This window comes from Calidris pugnax, unplaced genomic scaffold (genome assembly GCF_001431845.1).
Source record: "Calidris pugnax isolate Ruff unplaced genomic scaffold, ASM143184v1 scaffold164, whole genome shotgun sequence".
In the NCBI taxonomy this organism is placed as follows: domain Eukaryota; kingdom Metazoa; phylum Chordata; class Aves; order Charadriiformes; family Scolopacidae; genus Calidris; species Calidris pugnax.
The window spans coordinates 2,344,219-2,361,681 of NW_015090895.1; the positions used below are offsets into that span (position 1 = coordinate 2,344,219).

General features: G+C 37.1%; 1 protein-coding gene across 2 annotated transcripts in view; it reads left to right on the plus strand.

The window, feature by feature from the left end:
* Positions 1–17,463, plus strand: part of IL1RAPL1 (interleukin 1 receptor accessory protein-like 1) — a 762,019-nt gene that overhangs the window by 580,434 nt on the left and 164,122 nt on the right. For both annotated transcript variants that reach the window (XM_014948366.1, XM_014948367.1), the window contains exon 6: positions 10,008–10,082. In XM_014948366.1, the coding sequence (XP_014803852.1) occupies positions 10,008–10,082 (75 nt within the window). The remainder of the gene's footprint in view (positions 1–10,007; positions 10,083–17,463) is intronic.

The following is a 17,463-nucleotide window of genomic DNA, read 5'->3' on the forward strand; positions in this document are numbered from 1 at the left end:
GAGGGGGGGGCTGTACACACAGTATAGAACCAGGTAGAACATCTGTATGATAAACTATAGCGTTGCGCAATGCAATTTGGATGACATGTTTCCCAACTCCACCCCCATCCTGTCTTCTTCATAGGCACTAACTACCCAGGACACCCTGTGAATTCTCCAGTCTTTTGAAACCTGGTTGTAAGTGCAAACGCTTATTAAAAAAAAAAAAAGATCAAGTGGACACCTGCTGGAGATTATTTGATCCAATCTCCCCCTCAGGGTCAGTGAAGGCAGATTGCTGAGAGTTGTGTCTAATTGTGTTTTGAGTACCTCCAAGGATGGAGAATCTACAATGTCTCTGGGGAATCTGTTCCTGTGTGTGACCAAGAAACGAGTTTTTTCTTACATTTAAATGGAATTTCCTGTGTTTCAGTATGTGGCCATTGTCTCTGGTACTGTGACCGGGCACAGGTGACACTGTAGCTAAGTTTAGTCGTAAGACTAAACCACTGAAATGACTCGGAGAAAGAGGTATACAGGTTAATGACAGAAGCAGAATAGAGAGAATGAAAGCAAAATTGGATAATTTTGAAACAGAGCAACAGAATTAAAAGATTGACTACAAATCCTGAAAGAAGAAACTCCATACAATATTTAAAAACTTTAATTGCAAAACCTTTAAATGTCAGCTCTTCAGAAGGGTTGAAGTGGTCAGGGTGCACAGGGTCCTATTCCCTTTACAAGGCCTCCTCAGAGGATAAGAAATCTTATTCTGAAATGTCAGCATTATCAGCAGAAAGATTTAATTGTGAAAAAAAAAAAAAGCATAGAGTATCCAGAATTTGTGTTCAAAGGTCAAGAGTTACAGTATTTCCAAAAACTATCTGCCCTAAGTCTCAAAAAAAGAGAACAATAAAAGCAAGGCAGGAAGAGATTTACACTTATTATTATTCAGTTCCTTAAATCAGTGTCTTACAATAGGTGACTTTAAATGAGGGAAAATACACTCCAGTTAGTTGGGTTTGAAACCTAAATCTGAGGCAGGGTATACAAAATAATAGATCAAAAATAGAAACTAATGATAAATTTCAGGGAAAATTTTAATGATTGTGAAAAGATTGAAAAAAAACTAACCAGTGAATACTAAAATTCAACTGGCAAGCATGAAAGTGAAGCTGAACAAGAAAATCTAGGTATACTTAAATAATCAGACAATATAAATGTGATTTTCTGGGAGTCATCTAGTAAGAATAATAAAGTAATTGTTAAGAAAATGTGTGTTTGGGCTAGTCACAAAGAACATAACCCTATGATACCTACACTGCCCCCCCCCCCCCCCATCTCACTGCCCCCCCCCCCCATATTTCCAATATTTTAACCAATATTTTTCTTGCTGTGAAATGTGTGAATCTGACTTTTCTTACATGTTTGCCTAAACCTCATGATTTATATAAATTTCTGTTTTGCTTCATGAATATGTAATCTATTCAGATAGCCCCGTTGTTAAGAATACTGCATATATTTCTGTTTGTTTCACAAGCCTTATACAATACACCACTTCATCAAAGACTCTTCTCAACAAAGGCATAACCTAACACATAGATATAGGAGAAAAAAAAAAAAAGCTCTTATGGGTTCTAACTGCAAATAAATACGTTTACAAGTAGTTACAGTAAGTCCATGTAGATCCCTCCAAAAAATCTTTAGCATTTCCAGACTTAAAAAGTGCTAGGAAACAACCTCCCAAAACTTTTCATTTGTCTTGGAATAGAGCAACATCAGGAACTGCGGCATATACAGTTTAACTGAGGTGAGCTGGATTAGTTTAATCCTGTTCTCACACAGTGGTGAAAACAAGGATTTTCTAGGCAAAGCTCCACGTAGAAAAAATTGCAGATTAAGCCGAACTCAAACCAAGAGCACAGTGCACGAGTACTAAAACATGCCAATTGTAGTGGTCTTCTCTGTCATAGTCTTATTTTGTCTGTGAGGTGGTGTCATTACAAGGGCAGAAGTAAAAGATTGAGACGGCACAAAACGTCAGACCCCATTGACGTGTTTTATCAGAGTGCCCTGTTACATGTGACAAGCAGCAGGTGTGAGTACCCTCCTCAAGGAGTATAAAAATGTTTATGCAAAGCATCCACTTATGGCACTCTCGCAGGAGAAGAGATGGCTATTTTAGCCTAGAGGACTTATATGAGCCATTAATATAGACTTCACAAAGCAGACAAAATTCCTGCTGAATGAAATCCTGGTGATCTTTAGCATTAAGCTGAAACATCAGAGAATCTCCTTGTGGAAGTGCCCCTGGATGTGCGTTTTCATTCTTTTGCTAACAAGGGCATTTGTTTTAATTAAATGCACAGATTATCATGTGCTTGTTTATAGCAAAACACCAGCAACCATCTTGTTCACAATTTCTCAGTGGTTTTTTTTGGATGAGCTGACGTCTCTTAGATGAAAGTGGAGGGACAAATTTAACAGAGCAAGTAGTCATGACCAAGCTTTAGCAAGACATCCTTTTCATAGACCCACCTAGGAAATCTCATTTCCATTATCTCACTTTAGGGATCATTTTTGTACAGAAACAATGGTGTAATGCAGAGGAACTTTATGCAAGAGATTAAAAAAATATTTTTGATCCTTTAATATTTTTATTTGTCTTTTTGTAGTTTGGGTTTCTTCTTTTTTTATGGGGGAGAGGGAATCCTGTCCCTATAATAGAAAGTCTTTTGGGATCAAAGCCTTGCTTTGTTCCTTCCTTTCTTCTTTGTAAGATCGAAATATAAATTCTAAATCTGCCACACAAAGAGACTGATACTGTCAAGATGTTAGACTGATATTTCACACAATAGTGTTAACTACATATACTCTTTGGGTTTTTTCTATTTTAAGACTCCATTAACATCTGTGATAACAGTATTTTGCTTATTTGTACTTTCTCCTTGGAGATCACTGGGAACTGTCACTGTGTGTTCAAGAAAACTAACAGAAAAGAAAGAGCAATACATACATCTTCTCTGAAGTCATAGGTTTAGCACAAATGTCACATCAGATTCAATTAGAGATGAGCAGATAATGAAAACCTCAACATCTGGCTGCATTCAGTCTTCTCCTCCAGTATACAACCTGTTGTTAATCACAGGGGACTCACTAGTTTAAAGCATTTTAAAAGGCTTCTTGGAAATATTATTCCCATCTTCTAAGATTTCGTTATAGCAATGCCTCTTCTTTCGTCAGTATGTATCACTGAAACTTCTGCATAATAATAGCCTCTTTATTAGTTACTATTTTAACTACTTCTGCACTTTCTTGCATGAAGTGCTCATATTCTAGTCATTGCATTACAAAGTTGTTTTAGAAAATTTTTCTTATGGAAAAAATTGAGGATTATAAAGTCAGTTTGGGAAAAACATCAGAAGAAAGAATTAGGTATGGAAACAAAGACTATTTTCATATAGGGTTGGTTTGTGTTTTTTTAATATGTGGTAAGGAGAAGACAACAAGAAAGACATAAACTGAAAGAAGAGGCAGAATTTTTGTCTCTCATTGCAAGACTTATGGGAACATTTCAGAAGATAAAAGCTGATCTTCAGTCAGTCATAGTGATAATAACTAAGTCACATTTAGCAGCTCATTTACGGTCATATGCCTATGGCTTCATACACGTATCTTTAGTATCCTTATATGTGTCTGCCCTCAGTTTGAACTGCTTCATTCAGGATATAACCAGGCTTGTTCACACAGTGAGGCAGAATATTCTTACCAGGCTGCTGTGCAATTCATGGCATACGTGATTTTAAATGATGCCCTTGTGGATGAAAACTAATCTGATTGTAACTGAGAAATGAGGTTTAAGGTTTTTAGAAATCTTGAGCAGGTATAAAGAATTTCATTTTTATGAAAGACCTTTCCATAGATTTATTTTTAAAAGGCAATGATTTCTCCAGTGATATGTCTGAATATGAAGGACTATACCTGTGTTAGGAGAAATGAAGAAAAAAACCCAACATCCTTACATTGCATTACTTAAGTTTTACTCTGCTCACAGCTGATCTGAGGAACCTCAGAGATCTCAACGTTAATATTCATTTGGACAGTGACTATGTGTATTAATGTTTCAAGACTGCAGGTTCAGGATGCACATAATTAATTTTATTGCAACCTACTATAGACTACTGCTACTGCATTATATCTTTTACAGACATCACAATGTTTTCCAGGATACTGCAGTTATGAACTGAAATGGTATAGTTTTGCCTCCTATTCTTATAATTACCTGTGATTGCAAAATATTGCCATCTACAGCAGCTTTTCATAAATGATGGCTTTCCAATGACAGTGCTTTATTTCACGAACCCTTTCATGAGGTAGACAATTTAATAAACCAAAAATTAAAATCTATTGTTTTAAACTCCTTTCAAATCCTCTCCACTGCTGTTTGTATGAGATTATCATGCTTGACAACACTTGGTTAAATGTTGAGATGCAGTAGTTAGAGGGGTAAGTGCACTGCATGCACTTCGTAATCAGGCACTGGTCAACTCTGAGGGCATGAGGAGCAGGCAGCAGCACCAGGCCCTATGATGAGAAGTGCCTGAAGGTTCAGCTTTTTAGTCAGTCAGACTTAATACCCCTCTTCTGACAGAGGTGCTTTGTCCCCCAAGGTCATTTGCCTGTGCAGAAAAGGACAAAAGGAAACCCAGGCTCAGAAAATCAGCAGGAAATTAAATTGTAATGAGGAATTCTCTCAGTTTCTAGAGGCAAGCTAAGAGGTGGGGGATCTTTCCAAACTGCGGGATGAATTCAAAGAAATGGTGTGGACTTCAAGAAAAGAACTCCATCTCTCATTTCCATTGATTTCAAAGTGTAGAAATATTTTGCCTTAGCATAGTAATTCTTTCCCCTATTTAACCTGTGCTATAGTTACAGTATCTACCAGGGAGATGTCAGTCATTTTTTCTAAAAATGGTCTAAGTTCACAAACATAAAAGGTTTAATCTCATTGTATTATCTCAAATCTCAGAAAGATCAAAAGGGTTTTCATCCTCAGAAAGTAAGTTTTACTTCAATAAAAAAGTTGAACAAGTTCTAAAAATATAGATAATGCAGGCTGGCCAGATAAGGGAGCCTTTCCTGTGAATTTCTGTCCTTGTTGGAAGTGTCCAGCCAGTAAACTGCCTTTCTGAGTTGCAGACAATTCCACACAGCCCTGCCTATTTTGAAGAAACTTCTTGTAATCTTACTACTACTTACTACTTGTAATCATTACAATTTGCAAGGAGGAATCTGAGAGCACTTTGTAAAACAGACATATTCATAGATTTTTGGAATTATTATTTTTCTATTATAAAGCTAGGGGGATTTGAGGCAGTTGTGTTTTTTGATGTCCAGATTGGAGATATTTTGATGTACAGTTTGGATTAAGCTTTTCTTCGTTAGCTGTGTTAAATTCTAAGAAGTGCCTGGTCTCTTCAAATAACTGAATTTTGCATAGAGCAAATGTATGGAAGTAGGTGGCTGACTTAAAAATACTATCTATCTTCTGGCTAGTTTCCAGTTGGGTGACTGATTGTGGTGGCTCTCAGTTTCATCACTGCAAGACAAATTGTTCAATGTGTTTTAAATGCACAGCCAATCTGATAGACACAAAACGTGAATTTAGGCACTTTCTTTTTGAGCAAGATTAATATCTCTGCAGCTAAAGGTATCTCTGAAATTAAATATTAATTGTTAATACAGCTTCAGAATTGGTTACTTACGTATTTAAAAAAAAAAACAACTTTAGTTTGTTTCTAATGAAAAACAAATTTGACACACATTTGTTTTCAAATCATTCATCAGTGATGGTTCAGAAATCAAACAAGATGGGCTGTAAACTTGATTTATGATCCAACAAGTTTTCTTTGAAAGAATCTGACCTGCCAAAGCCCATTTTTTTGAAGGGAATATACCAGTTCAGGTTAGCTTTGTCTCAGATAATATTCTTAAGTGGGAAAGGGAAAAAACGTAAGGAAAGAGAGAAAGAGAAAGGGGAGGGGTATGGGGAGACGGAGGGAGAAGTCCACCTATGCATCAGTAGATAATAATATCCAGGAACTAAGATTCTTGCCAAGAGACTTGAGAATTCCCTCATGCAAGAATAGGAATCTGAACACACTGTTCCTCCTGTATGATAACCATGTTTATAACTACTACCTGGTGGGAAGAGGACCCTCTTTTTATTTTTTAATATAAATTCAAAAGAACTCTGGTTATTTCAATACAGTACAGAACAGGAAGTGCTTTTAAATCATGGATATTTTTGTAGGACATGAAAATTATTGCCTTCCTACATCTATTCATAAGAAAGAAAAAAAGGTTTTTAACTTGTTTAAGAGACCAGCTGTAGTTGTGCGTTTTGCAATTTTTGTTTGATTCTCGCTATTTCATAGAAGTTTAGGAAGAAAGGATTAAATTTTGGTTTTGCTGTTCACTTTAGTAGATAACTGTGCCTCAATATATCCATTGGAAAATTGTATTAATTTTGAATAGCCTGTTGTGTTGATTGACCCAATCAAGTAGTCACACCTCATGGTTTGAAGGATATGGAACAGCTTATAGAAGATGCATAGGTTTACTTCAGAGTTTCTAAACTAAATGAGGATTACAGAAACTCTGTGCTGTCCGTTAACATTGCTATCTATGGAGAGTGTTAACTTGGAAGGGAGGTGGAAAAATTCCCCCTTCTGCCTCAATCCATATGGATTAATTACCAGGAAAACATACATGCATTTACAGGCTAACAAACAGATAAAATAGGAGGCACTAGAGGTGTTGATTGACTGAGGGCACATTTCAAATCACCTTTGAAAATCTGATGTTTTAATTGTACTGACCTATTCAAATTATTTTCCTTGGCTATGTTACTCACATTCACAGTATTACTCTAGAGCCTAAAACTCTGGAACGCAGAATCCCCAGGAATGCTCTTGCCTTTCCAAATGGGTGAAGGACCTGACTCTGGGAGATATGATTGCTTGTAGTATAGACAAACCCACAACAGTGTTAGGCTGATAGACATCAATAGGGGATACAACACTGAAATACTGATATTTGCCCCAATTTAGAGAGCTTAGAGATGCACTGCCTTATTAAGCATTAATTCTTACTGGCCACAAATTTATAACTATCACTGTAAAATAAGTACACAACACAGGTAAGATACACACAGGTGTATCGTGTTTTAATGTTGATTAAAATTTTTATGTACTCCTGGATGCTGGCACAGAGTGCTCTTTCAGCAAAATGGGAGGAATGGGTGACAAAGTGGAGGGCAGGGCTGCTGTTTAGGAAGATCTTGACAAGCTGGAGAAAGTCATGGAGTTCAACAAAGACAAATGCAATGTCTTGCCCTAGGAATGGAATAACCCCATGCAGCAGTGTAGAACCAGAGACTGACTGAGTAGGAAAAAGCTTTGCAGGAAAGGTCCTGGCAGCCCAGGTGGACAGTAAACTGAGCATGAGTTGGCAAAGGCCAACTGCATAGCTCTTGGCAAGAATTTAGCTAGCACATCCAGGAGGGTAATCCCATGTATTTAGCATCTGTCAGGGCATATCTGGAATGCTGCATCAAATTTGGGGCTTCTTGCTGTAAAAAAAGACATGGACATACTAGATTGAGTCCAGTGCAGGACCACAAGGTCTAGGGGACTGGAACGCCTGAGGTGGTGAAATCTCCATCCACAGAGATGTTCAAAATATGACTGGATGAGATCCTCACAATGTGCTCTGTTGGACCTTCTTTGAATGGGAGGTTGCACTGCTTGGCCTCCAGAGGGTCTTTCCAGCGTATATGCTCCTGTGATTCTGATACATCAGTTATGTGTGTAATCTATTATTTTCAGTAGCGTTTCTCTCTTAAATTATCTATTGATTCTCACAAGTTATGGGAAAATTTAATTGGGCACAAATTTTATAACTTCATACTGTTGTTGAAGGATAATTTATCTGCATATATTTACATCCTGTGCCTATTCATTAAAAAGTAGGAAGCTTCTTAGAGACCTGAAGTACAGGACCACAAAAATAATGTTGATCTTTGCTTAAACTGAGGAAAATACTGTTTTATAATCTACTCATTTGTTATATTTGGATTAACTCCACCAGTTAATATATCTTTAGTTACAATGAGAGAACTTTGTTTGCTCAAAGAGTTTCAAAACAGTTTTAGAATAACAGTGACTCAGAAGACATTATCTGATGAATGGTAATTGAGCTGAGAATGACAGAACTGCAAAACTAAATTTAAATTCATAGTGAATGGTGTTTAAAAAATGGCAATGTGCTGATAAATTACAAGCCTTTACAGAGAAGTTAAGAAATGGAAACGACTAATTTTGCAGCTTAAGAAAAAATATATTTTGAATCTTTTTCCCTTCCACCCACTTTAGCCCCCAAGAAAAAGAATCATTAAAAAAAAAAAAAAAGACAAAAAGAAAGCTAAAAAGCATTCAAATTGGTGTAAAGAAAAGTAACAGCCCAGAGATGTTGCTGAAAACCCTTTCACAGCTGTGGCTCTCTCCAAAGTGTGTAGTGCAGAATGATTTCCTGAAGAGAGTGGAAGTTGTTGTTGGAAGAATGAGCTGACAGAGGGTCTGTGGACCAAATCCAGCTCTTTTCCCATCCTTGAAGAGATATGTCGATTCAATTCTAGATCTGATGGGCCAACATACCAGGCATTAGTTGGGTGGGTTTATGTTCTGTCAGACAAAGGAGAACCTCTGTAAAGCAGAAACATGTAAGTTGATAGTGGATCCATTCTGTAGTTGCTAACAAGTTGAAATGAATACTGTAGATTTTAAAGGGCATTGATAATTTAATCAAAGAGCAGAGGAAACATAGTAAAGAGAATGCAACTAAGCCTCTCCTACAATTCAACTGACAGGAGATGAGTGTGTTCAGTAGATTAAACCCATACACATGTGGATGTGTGTGTGTCAGTAAGAAAGGGAAAGAAAGGGAACAGTGATTTTGACAAGTTGGAGGGAATAAATATTATAGAGTTATATCAAAATGTCAAATGTACTTTATAGCTCTGACAGCCCATAATCTGTGTTAAAGACTGAAGTATGAATTAATGTTGAAAACCAAAATATCAAAATGTTCCAGGTGACTACAAAAGTTGGAGCTTTCCCATGAACATTTACTATCAATTTTAAAGAAAAAATAAATGAATGTCCTTTTTTTGTGTGTGTGCAGCATACACTCATCTGTCAGAGATCAGTAAAAAGTACACTTGCTAACAACAACAAAAATAGTAATAATCAATGTCACTTCTATGAATTAAGTATACAGATGATGAATGTAGTTGAATAGCTGCACTATTTAGCTGTATGTTTTGAACAGGCTTCAACAACTGTCAGAAGGTTTTTGACCACTACAAAATTATTCCTATTCCTCAATTTGCATAAGTCTACCAATATTATTTCAGGGTAGATCAAAAGGGAGGAGGGAATTCATCTTATTAGGGATCTTGACATTATTTCACTGTATCCATCCCTTGGATTGCGAGAACCGAGCCTTTTTGTAGCACTCTACTTTCAAAAGTTTCAGTGACTGTAATATCTTTTTTAAATAAAAATTTCATCAAATAGTCTAATTTTTTGACAGCAACTTAGTTTATATTATTTCTCATTTAATTACTATATTTGATAGAAAGGTAATTAAATGTTATAACAAACTATGAAAGGCTGTATAATGTTTATGAACATAAAAAATTGTAACGTCAGTGAATGTTTTCTGTGACGGTTTAAAGAGATTACCTTTTTTTAACAAAAGTGCCTTCAATACCTTAACATGTGAAAGATTCTAAATTTTGGTGCTATATTTACTCTCTAAGCAAAAACATTTACAGGTACTGAAGGCATGAACATTATTTAAACAAAAGAAAAACTGAAGAATTCCTGAAACAATTGGTATAAAATCAAGTCTTATTCTCTCCAGTAATTATCAGAAAATTATATATGAATTTCTTTCTTTTCTAGCACCACTAACAGATAAACCACCAAAGCTTTTACACCCCTTGGAGACTAAGCTAACGGTTCAGGAGACTCAGTTAGGTAAGTAACAAATATATAATTTCTATTCAAATTTTATGAAATTATTTGATGTGTTAATATATGATGGTAATGTGATGGCATGGTGGCATTAACAATTTCATTGAAAAGGCATTAGACGCACTTTGCTTCCATGCAGAGATGTATCATATACTATCTAGACGAGTGTTGTTCGCAAAAAAATGGTAGTAGTTAATACCAAATACTAAGCCCTTGAATATTAATGATAGTCATTTTTACTTTTGCTGAAAATCTATAGTTGTGAGTGTACCTGAGCTTTTCTTTCTAAACTTCTCCTTTTCTGTATATTTGTATACATATGTATTTACTGTGGGATTTTGTGGTTTAAATTCTGCTTGCAAGACTCCTTTGCTTTGGTGATTACTTACAGAATTGCAAAGATGTCCTCTAATTAGAAAGGTTACACTGGTCTAAAATATCCAGCAAACATTGAGAAGTTAATATAATAGCATCTGATTATTCTGAATGTGCAAATATGTATGTAAAGATCAGTGGAGAGAAACTGACGCATGAAGAAGCCATTTTGTTTCACTTTTTCTAGCCTAGTTGATGGCGGGTATGTTTTGTCACTTTTGTCCCCTTACTGCTGTACAGGTAATTAAGGCTCCAAAGCTAAGTACATGGGTTACCACAGTTTCCAGGGTATAACAATCCGTCTCCTCAGTGGATTGACATGGAGGGCAACTTATAAGAAACAAACAGTCCTCAGTAGGTTACAATGGAATTAGGCTTTGGTGTCAGAACAGTAACCTATTGATAGATCTTCTAGCATGTTAGCTTCAGAAACAAATGGAAATAAATCTGGTGGTTGTCTAAATCTCACTGGGAAAAAAAAAAAAGAAAGAAATAAAGCAAACAAAACTCAGTACATTCTGCAGCACAATATCAGAAAAAGCAGAAGGCTTGCAAATTAATTCTGACAGTCATTGGCAGAACATTTTATGGTGCTTGCCAGCCTGTGGCTAATAGTGGCCAGAGAATAATACATTTTTTTTTAATATTCATAAAATATTACTTAAAATTATTCATGCTCTTGAGGTAATATTCTGAGATGCTGATATACATGTTTTCAGAAACAAGTATATAGAAAAGCAGAGGTGTAACAAGTTTCCATCTAGAGCTAATTTCTGTTGTTCTTCTGAAGTATTGTTTCTGATACACCAAGTCAGAAAACTTTTCCTGTGTCACAGTCCTAGCTGATTTTACCTTTCCATTTGAAGACAACCCAAAGGAACAGAAAACAAAGTGATTCTACACATTTTTTTCCTAACTGATGTTGCTTACTGAGATATTTTTGATGGAAAAAAACCCAAAAGGCAGAACCTTTTGGGGCTTTGGCATTGTCTTGCTAACTATACTATATGGGTGAGACTATTTCAATAAGAGTGTAATTCTTAATGGCTAGATAGAGGCTTTTCATCTATGATTTTTAGGAAATCATACCTTTGATTTCTCATAGTTCTGAGAAACAGATTAAATAATTTGAGAAGTGCTGGGTTTGTAACAGACACTTTTCAGAAAACTAAATAGCTACTGATGAATATGAAAGAGTTAATTTGAAAATGTCACTTTCAGATACAGATGGGAAAGTCTGACTGTAAATGAATGTGAAGTTATAATACCTTGCTACAAGAATAAGAAGCTACAAGAATATATTAATTTGTTGTTTAAAAGCCTGTGAAAAAGCCTGTGAGAACTGTAGCAAGTGCAAAAAAGTGATAGTTCTCTGACAGGAAAATTATGTTGTTCCACTCTTAGACTTAATGTCTTGGTTCTGCTGCATAACATTTGAAAGGTCTACATTTCACTTTCACTGAGGAAAACTAGCATTCATTTCAGGGGGCCAGTTCATACACTACAAAAAATACAAAATATTCTAACATTGGAACAATATTGAGATTCACTTAGCCAAACCTTAATTAGTTACCTAAGCCAGCAGCCTCCAACCCACCTGAGGCTTGGGGTGACCACATGTTGCAGACTGGTCTAGACACTGCCAAAAAGCATGCTAGTCCTCCAGAACGTGTTTGGGATGGTCTGTTTGTCCTTATTTGGAAAATAAATATGTTGGTGGAAGAGGCAGAAGTTGAATGGGTGGCACAGAAAAGGGAGAGCAAGGAATTCAGAGCTTGAGGTAGTCTTGTATTTCACTAGCAGGTCACCAGTCAGTACAATGGGGACCTGGGGCAATCTCTGATCTCCCCTCACATTTCTGTGCTTCTCACCTTGCAGTCCTCCACCTTGAGTTGGAAATGAAGGAGGCTGCAAGTGTCAGGACATTCCCTGGCAGCGTGCATACATAACTTACAGGAAAGTGTATGCTTCTGGAGATGCACATGGTGTGCTGAAACATCAACAGTGGTGGTTCACCTCAAAATCTTCCCCTGCTGGCAGGCCTCCGGGGAGTGGTACTGGGCACACTTTTGAGGAGATCCTCAGTAACCCCAGTCTGTTTGCTGCTGAAGGAGCTACTGAAGTTCAGTTGTTAAACATTTAGACACATGCAGTGTCTAAATCAAGGTGGGAAGACTCCAGACATATCTCATTCATTTGGCTCCAGTGCTCCTCAGTGGCAGAGATATCTGATATTTATTGCTGAGATATACTTGTGTCTTCTATACATCAGCAATTAAAATTAATGTCATGGGACCAAGTACCTGTTGTTTTATTGCATTGCATGGCTTCCATAAAACAGCATCAGACCAAAAGGTGACTGTACATTAAGGAAGGATTTTCTCTAAGGGGTGACTGATAGTGTTATGGTGTAAGTTAGCAACTACAGTTTGACATGTTAAGACAAAAGTAAAGAAGCTAGAGCTGGAGAACCTCCACTCTTCAGTCCTATGAACCTACAGGCTCCCATCACACTGTTGTTATCCACAGTCAGTGCTGTGAAAGGTGTCCTGCTATTCACCTGATGTTTGGGAAAGTATTAAGAATGGATGCACTGCAGTGAGCAACCTTAGAGAGCCACAGAAATCTTGAGAGCTCATCCAAAAAATACCTTTTTATCACACAGAATAGTAACCAGAAAAGCACAAGATGGAAGCACAGGATAGAAATTGAAGGAGAAATTAATTTCTCAAAGGCTTTTCTTGAAAGACAGCATGACACAGCCAAGACACAAAGCAGAGAAATCCTAGATGAGGAAAGCAAGATTAGTTGCCAACTTATCCTGTTCCGCATTTGATGGTTTTTGGTTGTAACTTCACTTCCAATTTTGTAATCAATAACTTAATCCTGTTGTAAGGGTAAAAATACTGTTTTATTTTTAAGCTTTTTTCCTGTTAAAACAATTTTTAGGTAGCTGTAGTGACCTCAATATAAACTGCTTCCCTGGAAACAATGACTCCAGATAAAATATTATGTGAAATACAGTCTTCAGAAGTAGGCAGGCTGCAAGAAGCCTGGAACTTTAAGGAGATAAAGAGTGTTTCCAACTCCGCCCTGAGCCATTCTGTGGGCTGCTGCGGCAGCAGCATAAGTCAGGAAGGGGAGAAAAGCAGGCAAGGAATGAGAGGCACAGGCAAAGAACAACAGCATAATGACCCAAGGAACTGCATCCCACAATGTTCTTCCTCTTAGCCTCAACACTCTAGCAAAAGTGAGCAAACAAATCTGTGCTAATATAACAGCCCCTGGTAATAGTAATGAAAATACAAAACTTTCAGTTCAGAACTGTTTAGAAAGGAATGAATATTGTTTCTTACATATGAAATATCCTGAAACTTCAGATAGCTTTATTTTTTATTCTAGATTAATGTAGATGTTACATATTTATGATATAAATATGTCATATTCCTCATATGTGTAGTTGTATAAAGATTATATTCTGGTTTTCTATATTGGTAAATTCTTAGTCTTATCAGTTTCCACCATCTTTCAGGTAACATTGTTTTTCCTACCAGCACTGTCAAATATCTGTCCTCCTCAAGGAAAATCTGATTTTACTACTCAGTTAGTTCATCCTCATGTTACTAAAGAAGACAGGTGTGTCTCCACAACAGATAGTAATGGATCTGAATTGAAAAAAAAAAGCCAAAACCAACCAAAAACCAAAACAACCCCCCAAAATGCAACACTCTGTCAGTAATTATTTTAAACACCTAACAAACTAGTCAGCCTGTGTCCTATCCATTTTTCAGTGTGTTTCCTGCTTCTGCACAATGCTGTAATACGAAATGCCAAAATTCACCGAGAAAAATAAAGCAGTTGTTGAGTTATTTTTAGCTAGGCTTGACTTTAGAGAAAAGAAAAAAAGAAAGAAAGGATTTCCAGCACTATATTAATGGACAAAAAAGATCAGTTTGGACAGGCACCTAACTACGTTTTCTGCCATCTGAATGAAATGAATTTTACTGAATTTCATCCAATACAAAAGATTTATTCCTGTGACCACAAATGCAGTGAGTATTTTTTCCTATCTGTTTTTAGGTCATTATTTAAATAAAACTAAATTGACTATTACCTAGTTAATTGGGACTTCCTTCTTTCTCCCCCTCTGCCACAATTATCCAAGAAAAACTGTCACTAAACCTGGTTTTAATGTATTATTTCTAAAGTAAGATACAAAGAAGTTCCAGTGGTAAATCACCAGGGAGAGGAGAATGCTACTTCATTCATAACACTGCGTTGTCAAAAAAATCTTCCTTACAAATTGGCTGTGTTAATGATAAAAGCCCTTCTTACCTAGCTGAATCAGTAGCTGTATAAATAAATTAACTAAAGTGATATGAAATAACTAGCAATTTCTGCTTTATTCCAGGATGAAAATTAAAATGAAATAATATAGAAAATTATTAATTTTTATCTCTACATGTTTCATCTAAGTGCTATATTCACTCTGTAAGAGGAATAGAATTTTTGTCATTATGATATAGGTTTTTTTTAAGTTTAACTGTTTGATTGGACCAACATTCTTTAAACCAAATTGATACTTTTTTCAGTCTTGTGATTCAATTGGATGCTTTGGTTCTTTGATATATTCTATGATCAGATTAACATAATATAGGCAACAGTTTCCCATGGGAATAATCAAAACTGTAAATTCAAAATTTGCTTCACACATAACAGATATTATTTTGTTTACCTGAGAGCTGGGCTTTTCCTTTCAGAAAACAACTAGGAGTGTTTGAAAAGGGACAGAAAAACAAACAACAAAAAATCCAAACCCCAACAAAAAATCCAAACCCCAACAAAACAACCCAATTGAAAATGCCATTTTTTTTCTGTTTGAATTATTTATTGTAAAAGTTAGTTTTTAACAAACTAATATTTTAAAGGAAAGTTTCCATTGAGAAATTCCTAGTCTTACTGTTCTAAGAAGTTTTAGTATCATATCATAATTTGTGGGCTAAATTTGTTTAGCATACTTACTTGTCAAATAGTAGGACTTTCAATGGAAAAAGCTTTGCTTAGAGACTCACTTGCACACTTAAATGTTTAACTGCAGACTGGTTAATGAAATCTCAAATATTTGAAATGTAGGTTTTTCATCTAACCAGATACAAGCTGACCACAGGCTCATACATAGAATCATAGAAACATAGAATCATAGAATCTTTATGGTTGGAAGAGACCTTTAAGGTCATCAAGTCCAAATGTTAACGCAACACTGCCAAGTTACCTCTAAACCATGTCCTCAGCACTATAGCTAGGTGGCTTTTAAGTACCTCCAGGCACAGTAACTCAACAACTTCCCTGGGCAGCCTGTTCCAATGCTTCACAACCCTTTCAGTCAAGAAATTTTTCCTAATATCCAATCCAAACCCCTGTGGTGCAACTTGAGGCCATTTCCTCTTGCCCTGTTGTCTATTACCTGGGAAAGGAGACTGACCCCTGCCATGCTACCCTCCTTTTAGGTAGTTGTAGAGCGATAAGGTCTCCCCAAAACCTCCTTTTCTCCAGGCTAAACAATTCCAGTTCCCTCAGCCACTCCTTATAAGACTTGTTCTCTAGATCCTTCACCAGCTTTGTTGCCCTTCTCTGGACATGCTCCAGCATCTCAATGCTTATAGTGAGGGGCCCAAAACTGAACAATATTTGAGGTGGGACCTCACCAGGGCCAAGTACAGAGGGATGATCACTTCCCTGGTCCTGCTGGTACAGGCCAGAATGCCATTGGCCTTCTGGGCCACCTGGACACACTGCTGGTTCATATTCAGCTGGCTGTAAACCAACCCCCCCAGGTCTTTTTCCCCCAGGCAGCTCTCCAGCCACTCTTCCCTAAGCTTGTAGCACTGTATGGGATTGTTGTAACCCAAGTGCAGGACCCAGCACTTGGCCTTTTTGAACCTCATACCATTGGCCTCAGCCCATCAATCCAGCCTGTCCAGATCCCTCTGTAGAGCCTTCTTGCCCTGAAGCAGATTAACGCTCTCAACCAACTTGGGGTCATCTGAAAATTTACTGAGGGTGCACTCAATCCCCTTGTCCAGAACATTGATAAAGATATTAAAGAGAACAGGCCCCAGTACTGAGCCCTGGGGAACCGCAGTTGTGACTGGCCACCAACTGGATTTAACTCCATTTGCCACCACTCTTTGGGCCCAGCTATCCAGACTGTTTTTTACCTAGCAAAGCATATGCCCACCCAAGCCGTAAACAGCCAGTTTGTCCAAGAGAATGACATGGGAAACAGTGTCAAAAAAAAGCCTTACTGAAGCCTAGATAGGTGACACCCACAACCTTTCCTTCATCCACTAAGCAAGTCACCTTGTCACAGAAGAAGATAAGGTTAGTCAACCAGAACCTGCCCTTCATAAACCCATGCTGACTGTGCCCGATTGCCTGTTTGTCCTGTATGTGCCACATGATGGCACTTAAGGTGAGCTGCTCCATAACCTTGCCCAGCACTGAGGTCAGACTGACAGGCCTGTAGTTCCCTGGATCCTCCTTCTTGTAGGTAGGCATCACATTTGCTATCTTTCAGACAACTAGGACCTCCCCAGTTAGCCAGGACTGCTGATGGAAAGTGCCTTGGTGAGCACTTCCACCAGCATCCTGCTGTTTTTCACGTTCTACTGGAAAGAAAGAAAATAAGTTTCAATTTTTTTTTTCTTGGCATTTTTAGCTGAGCTTTCCAATTCAAAATTGAGTATAGGATAAAAGTATGTTCCAAAAGTGAAAATGGACTGCGGAATTCCAAATCCTCAGGGACTTTTCCCTTATTAATTCAAGGGGAGGGGGGAAAAAAAAACCCCAAAAAAAAACCAAAACAAAAACCCAGTGAAGAAGAAAACCACATGACAATAAGGGAGATTTTAATCACTAAAATCTGATTACAGAATCACAGAATCTTCTAGGTTGGAAGGGACCTTAGAGATCATCTTGTCCAACCGTCAACCTAACTGACAAAAATAGA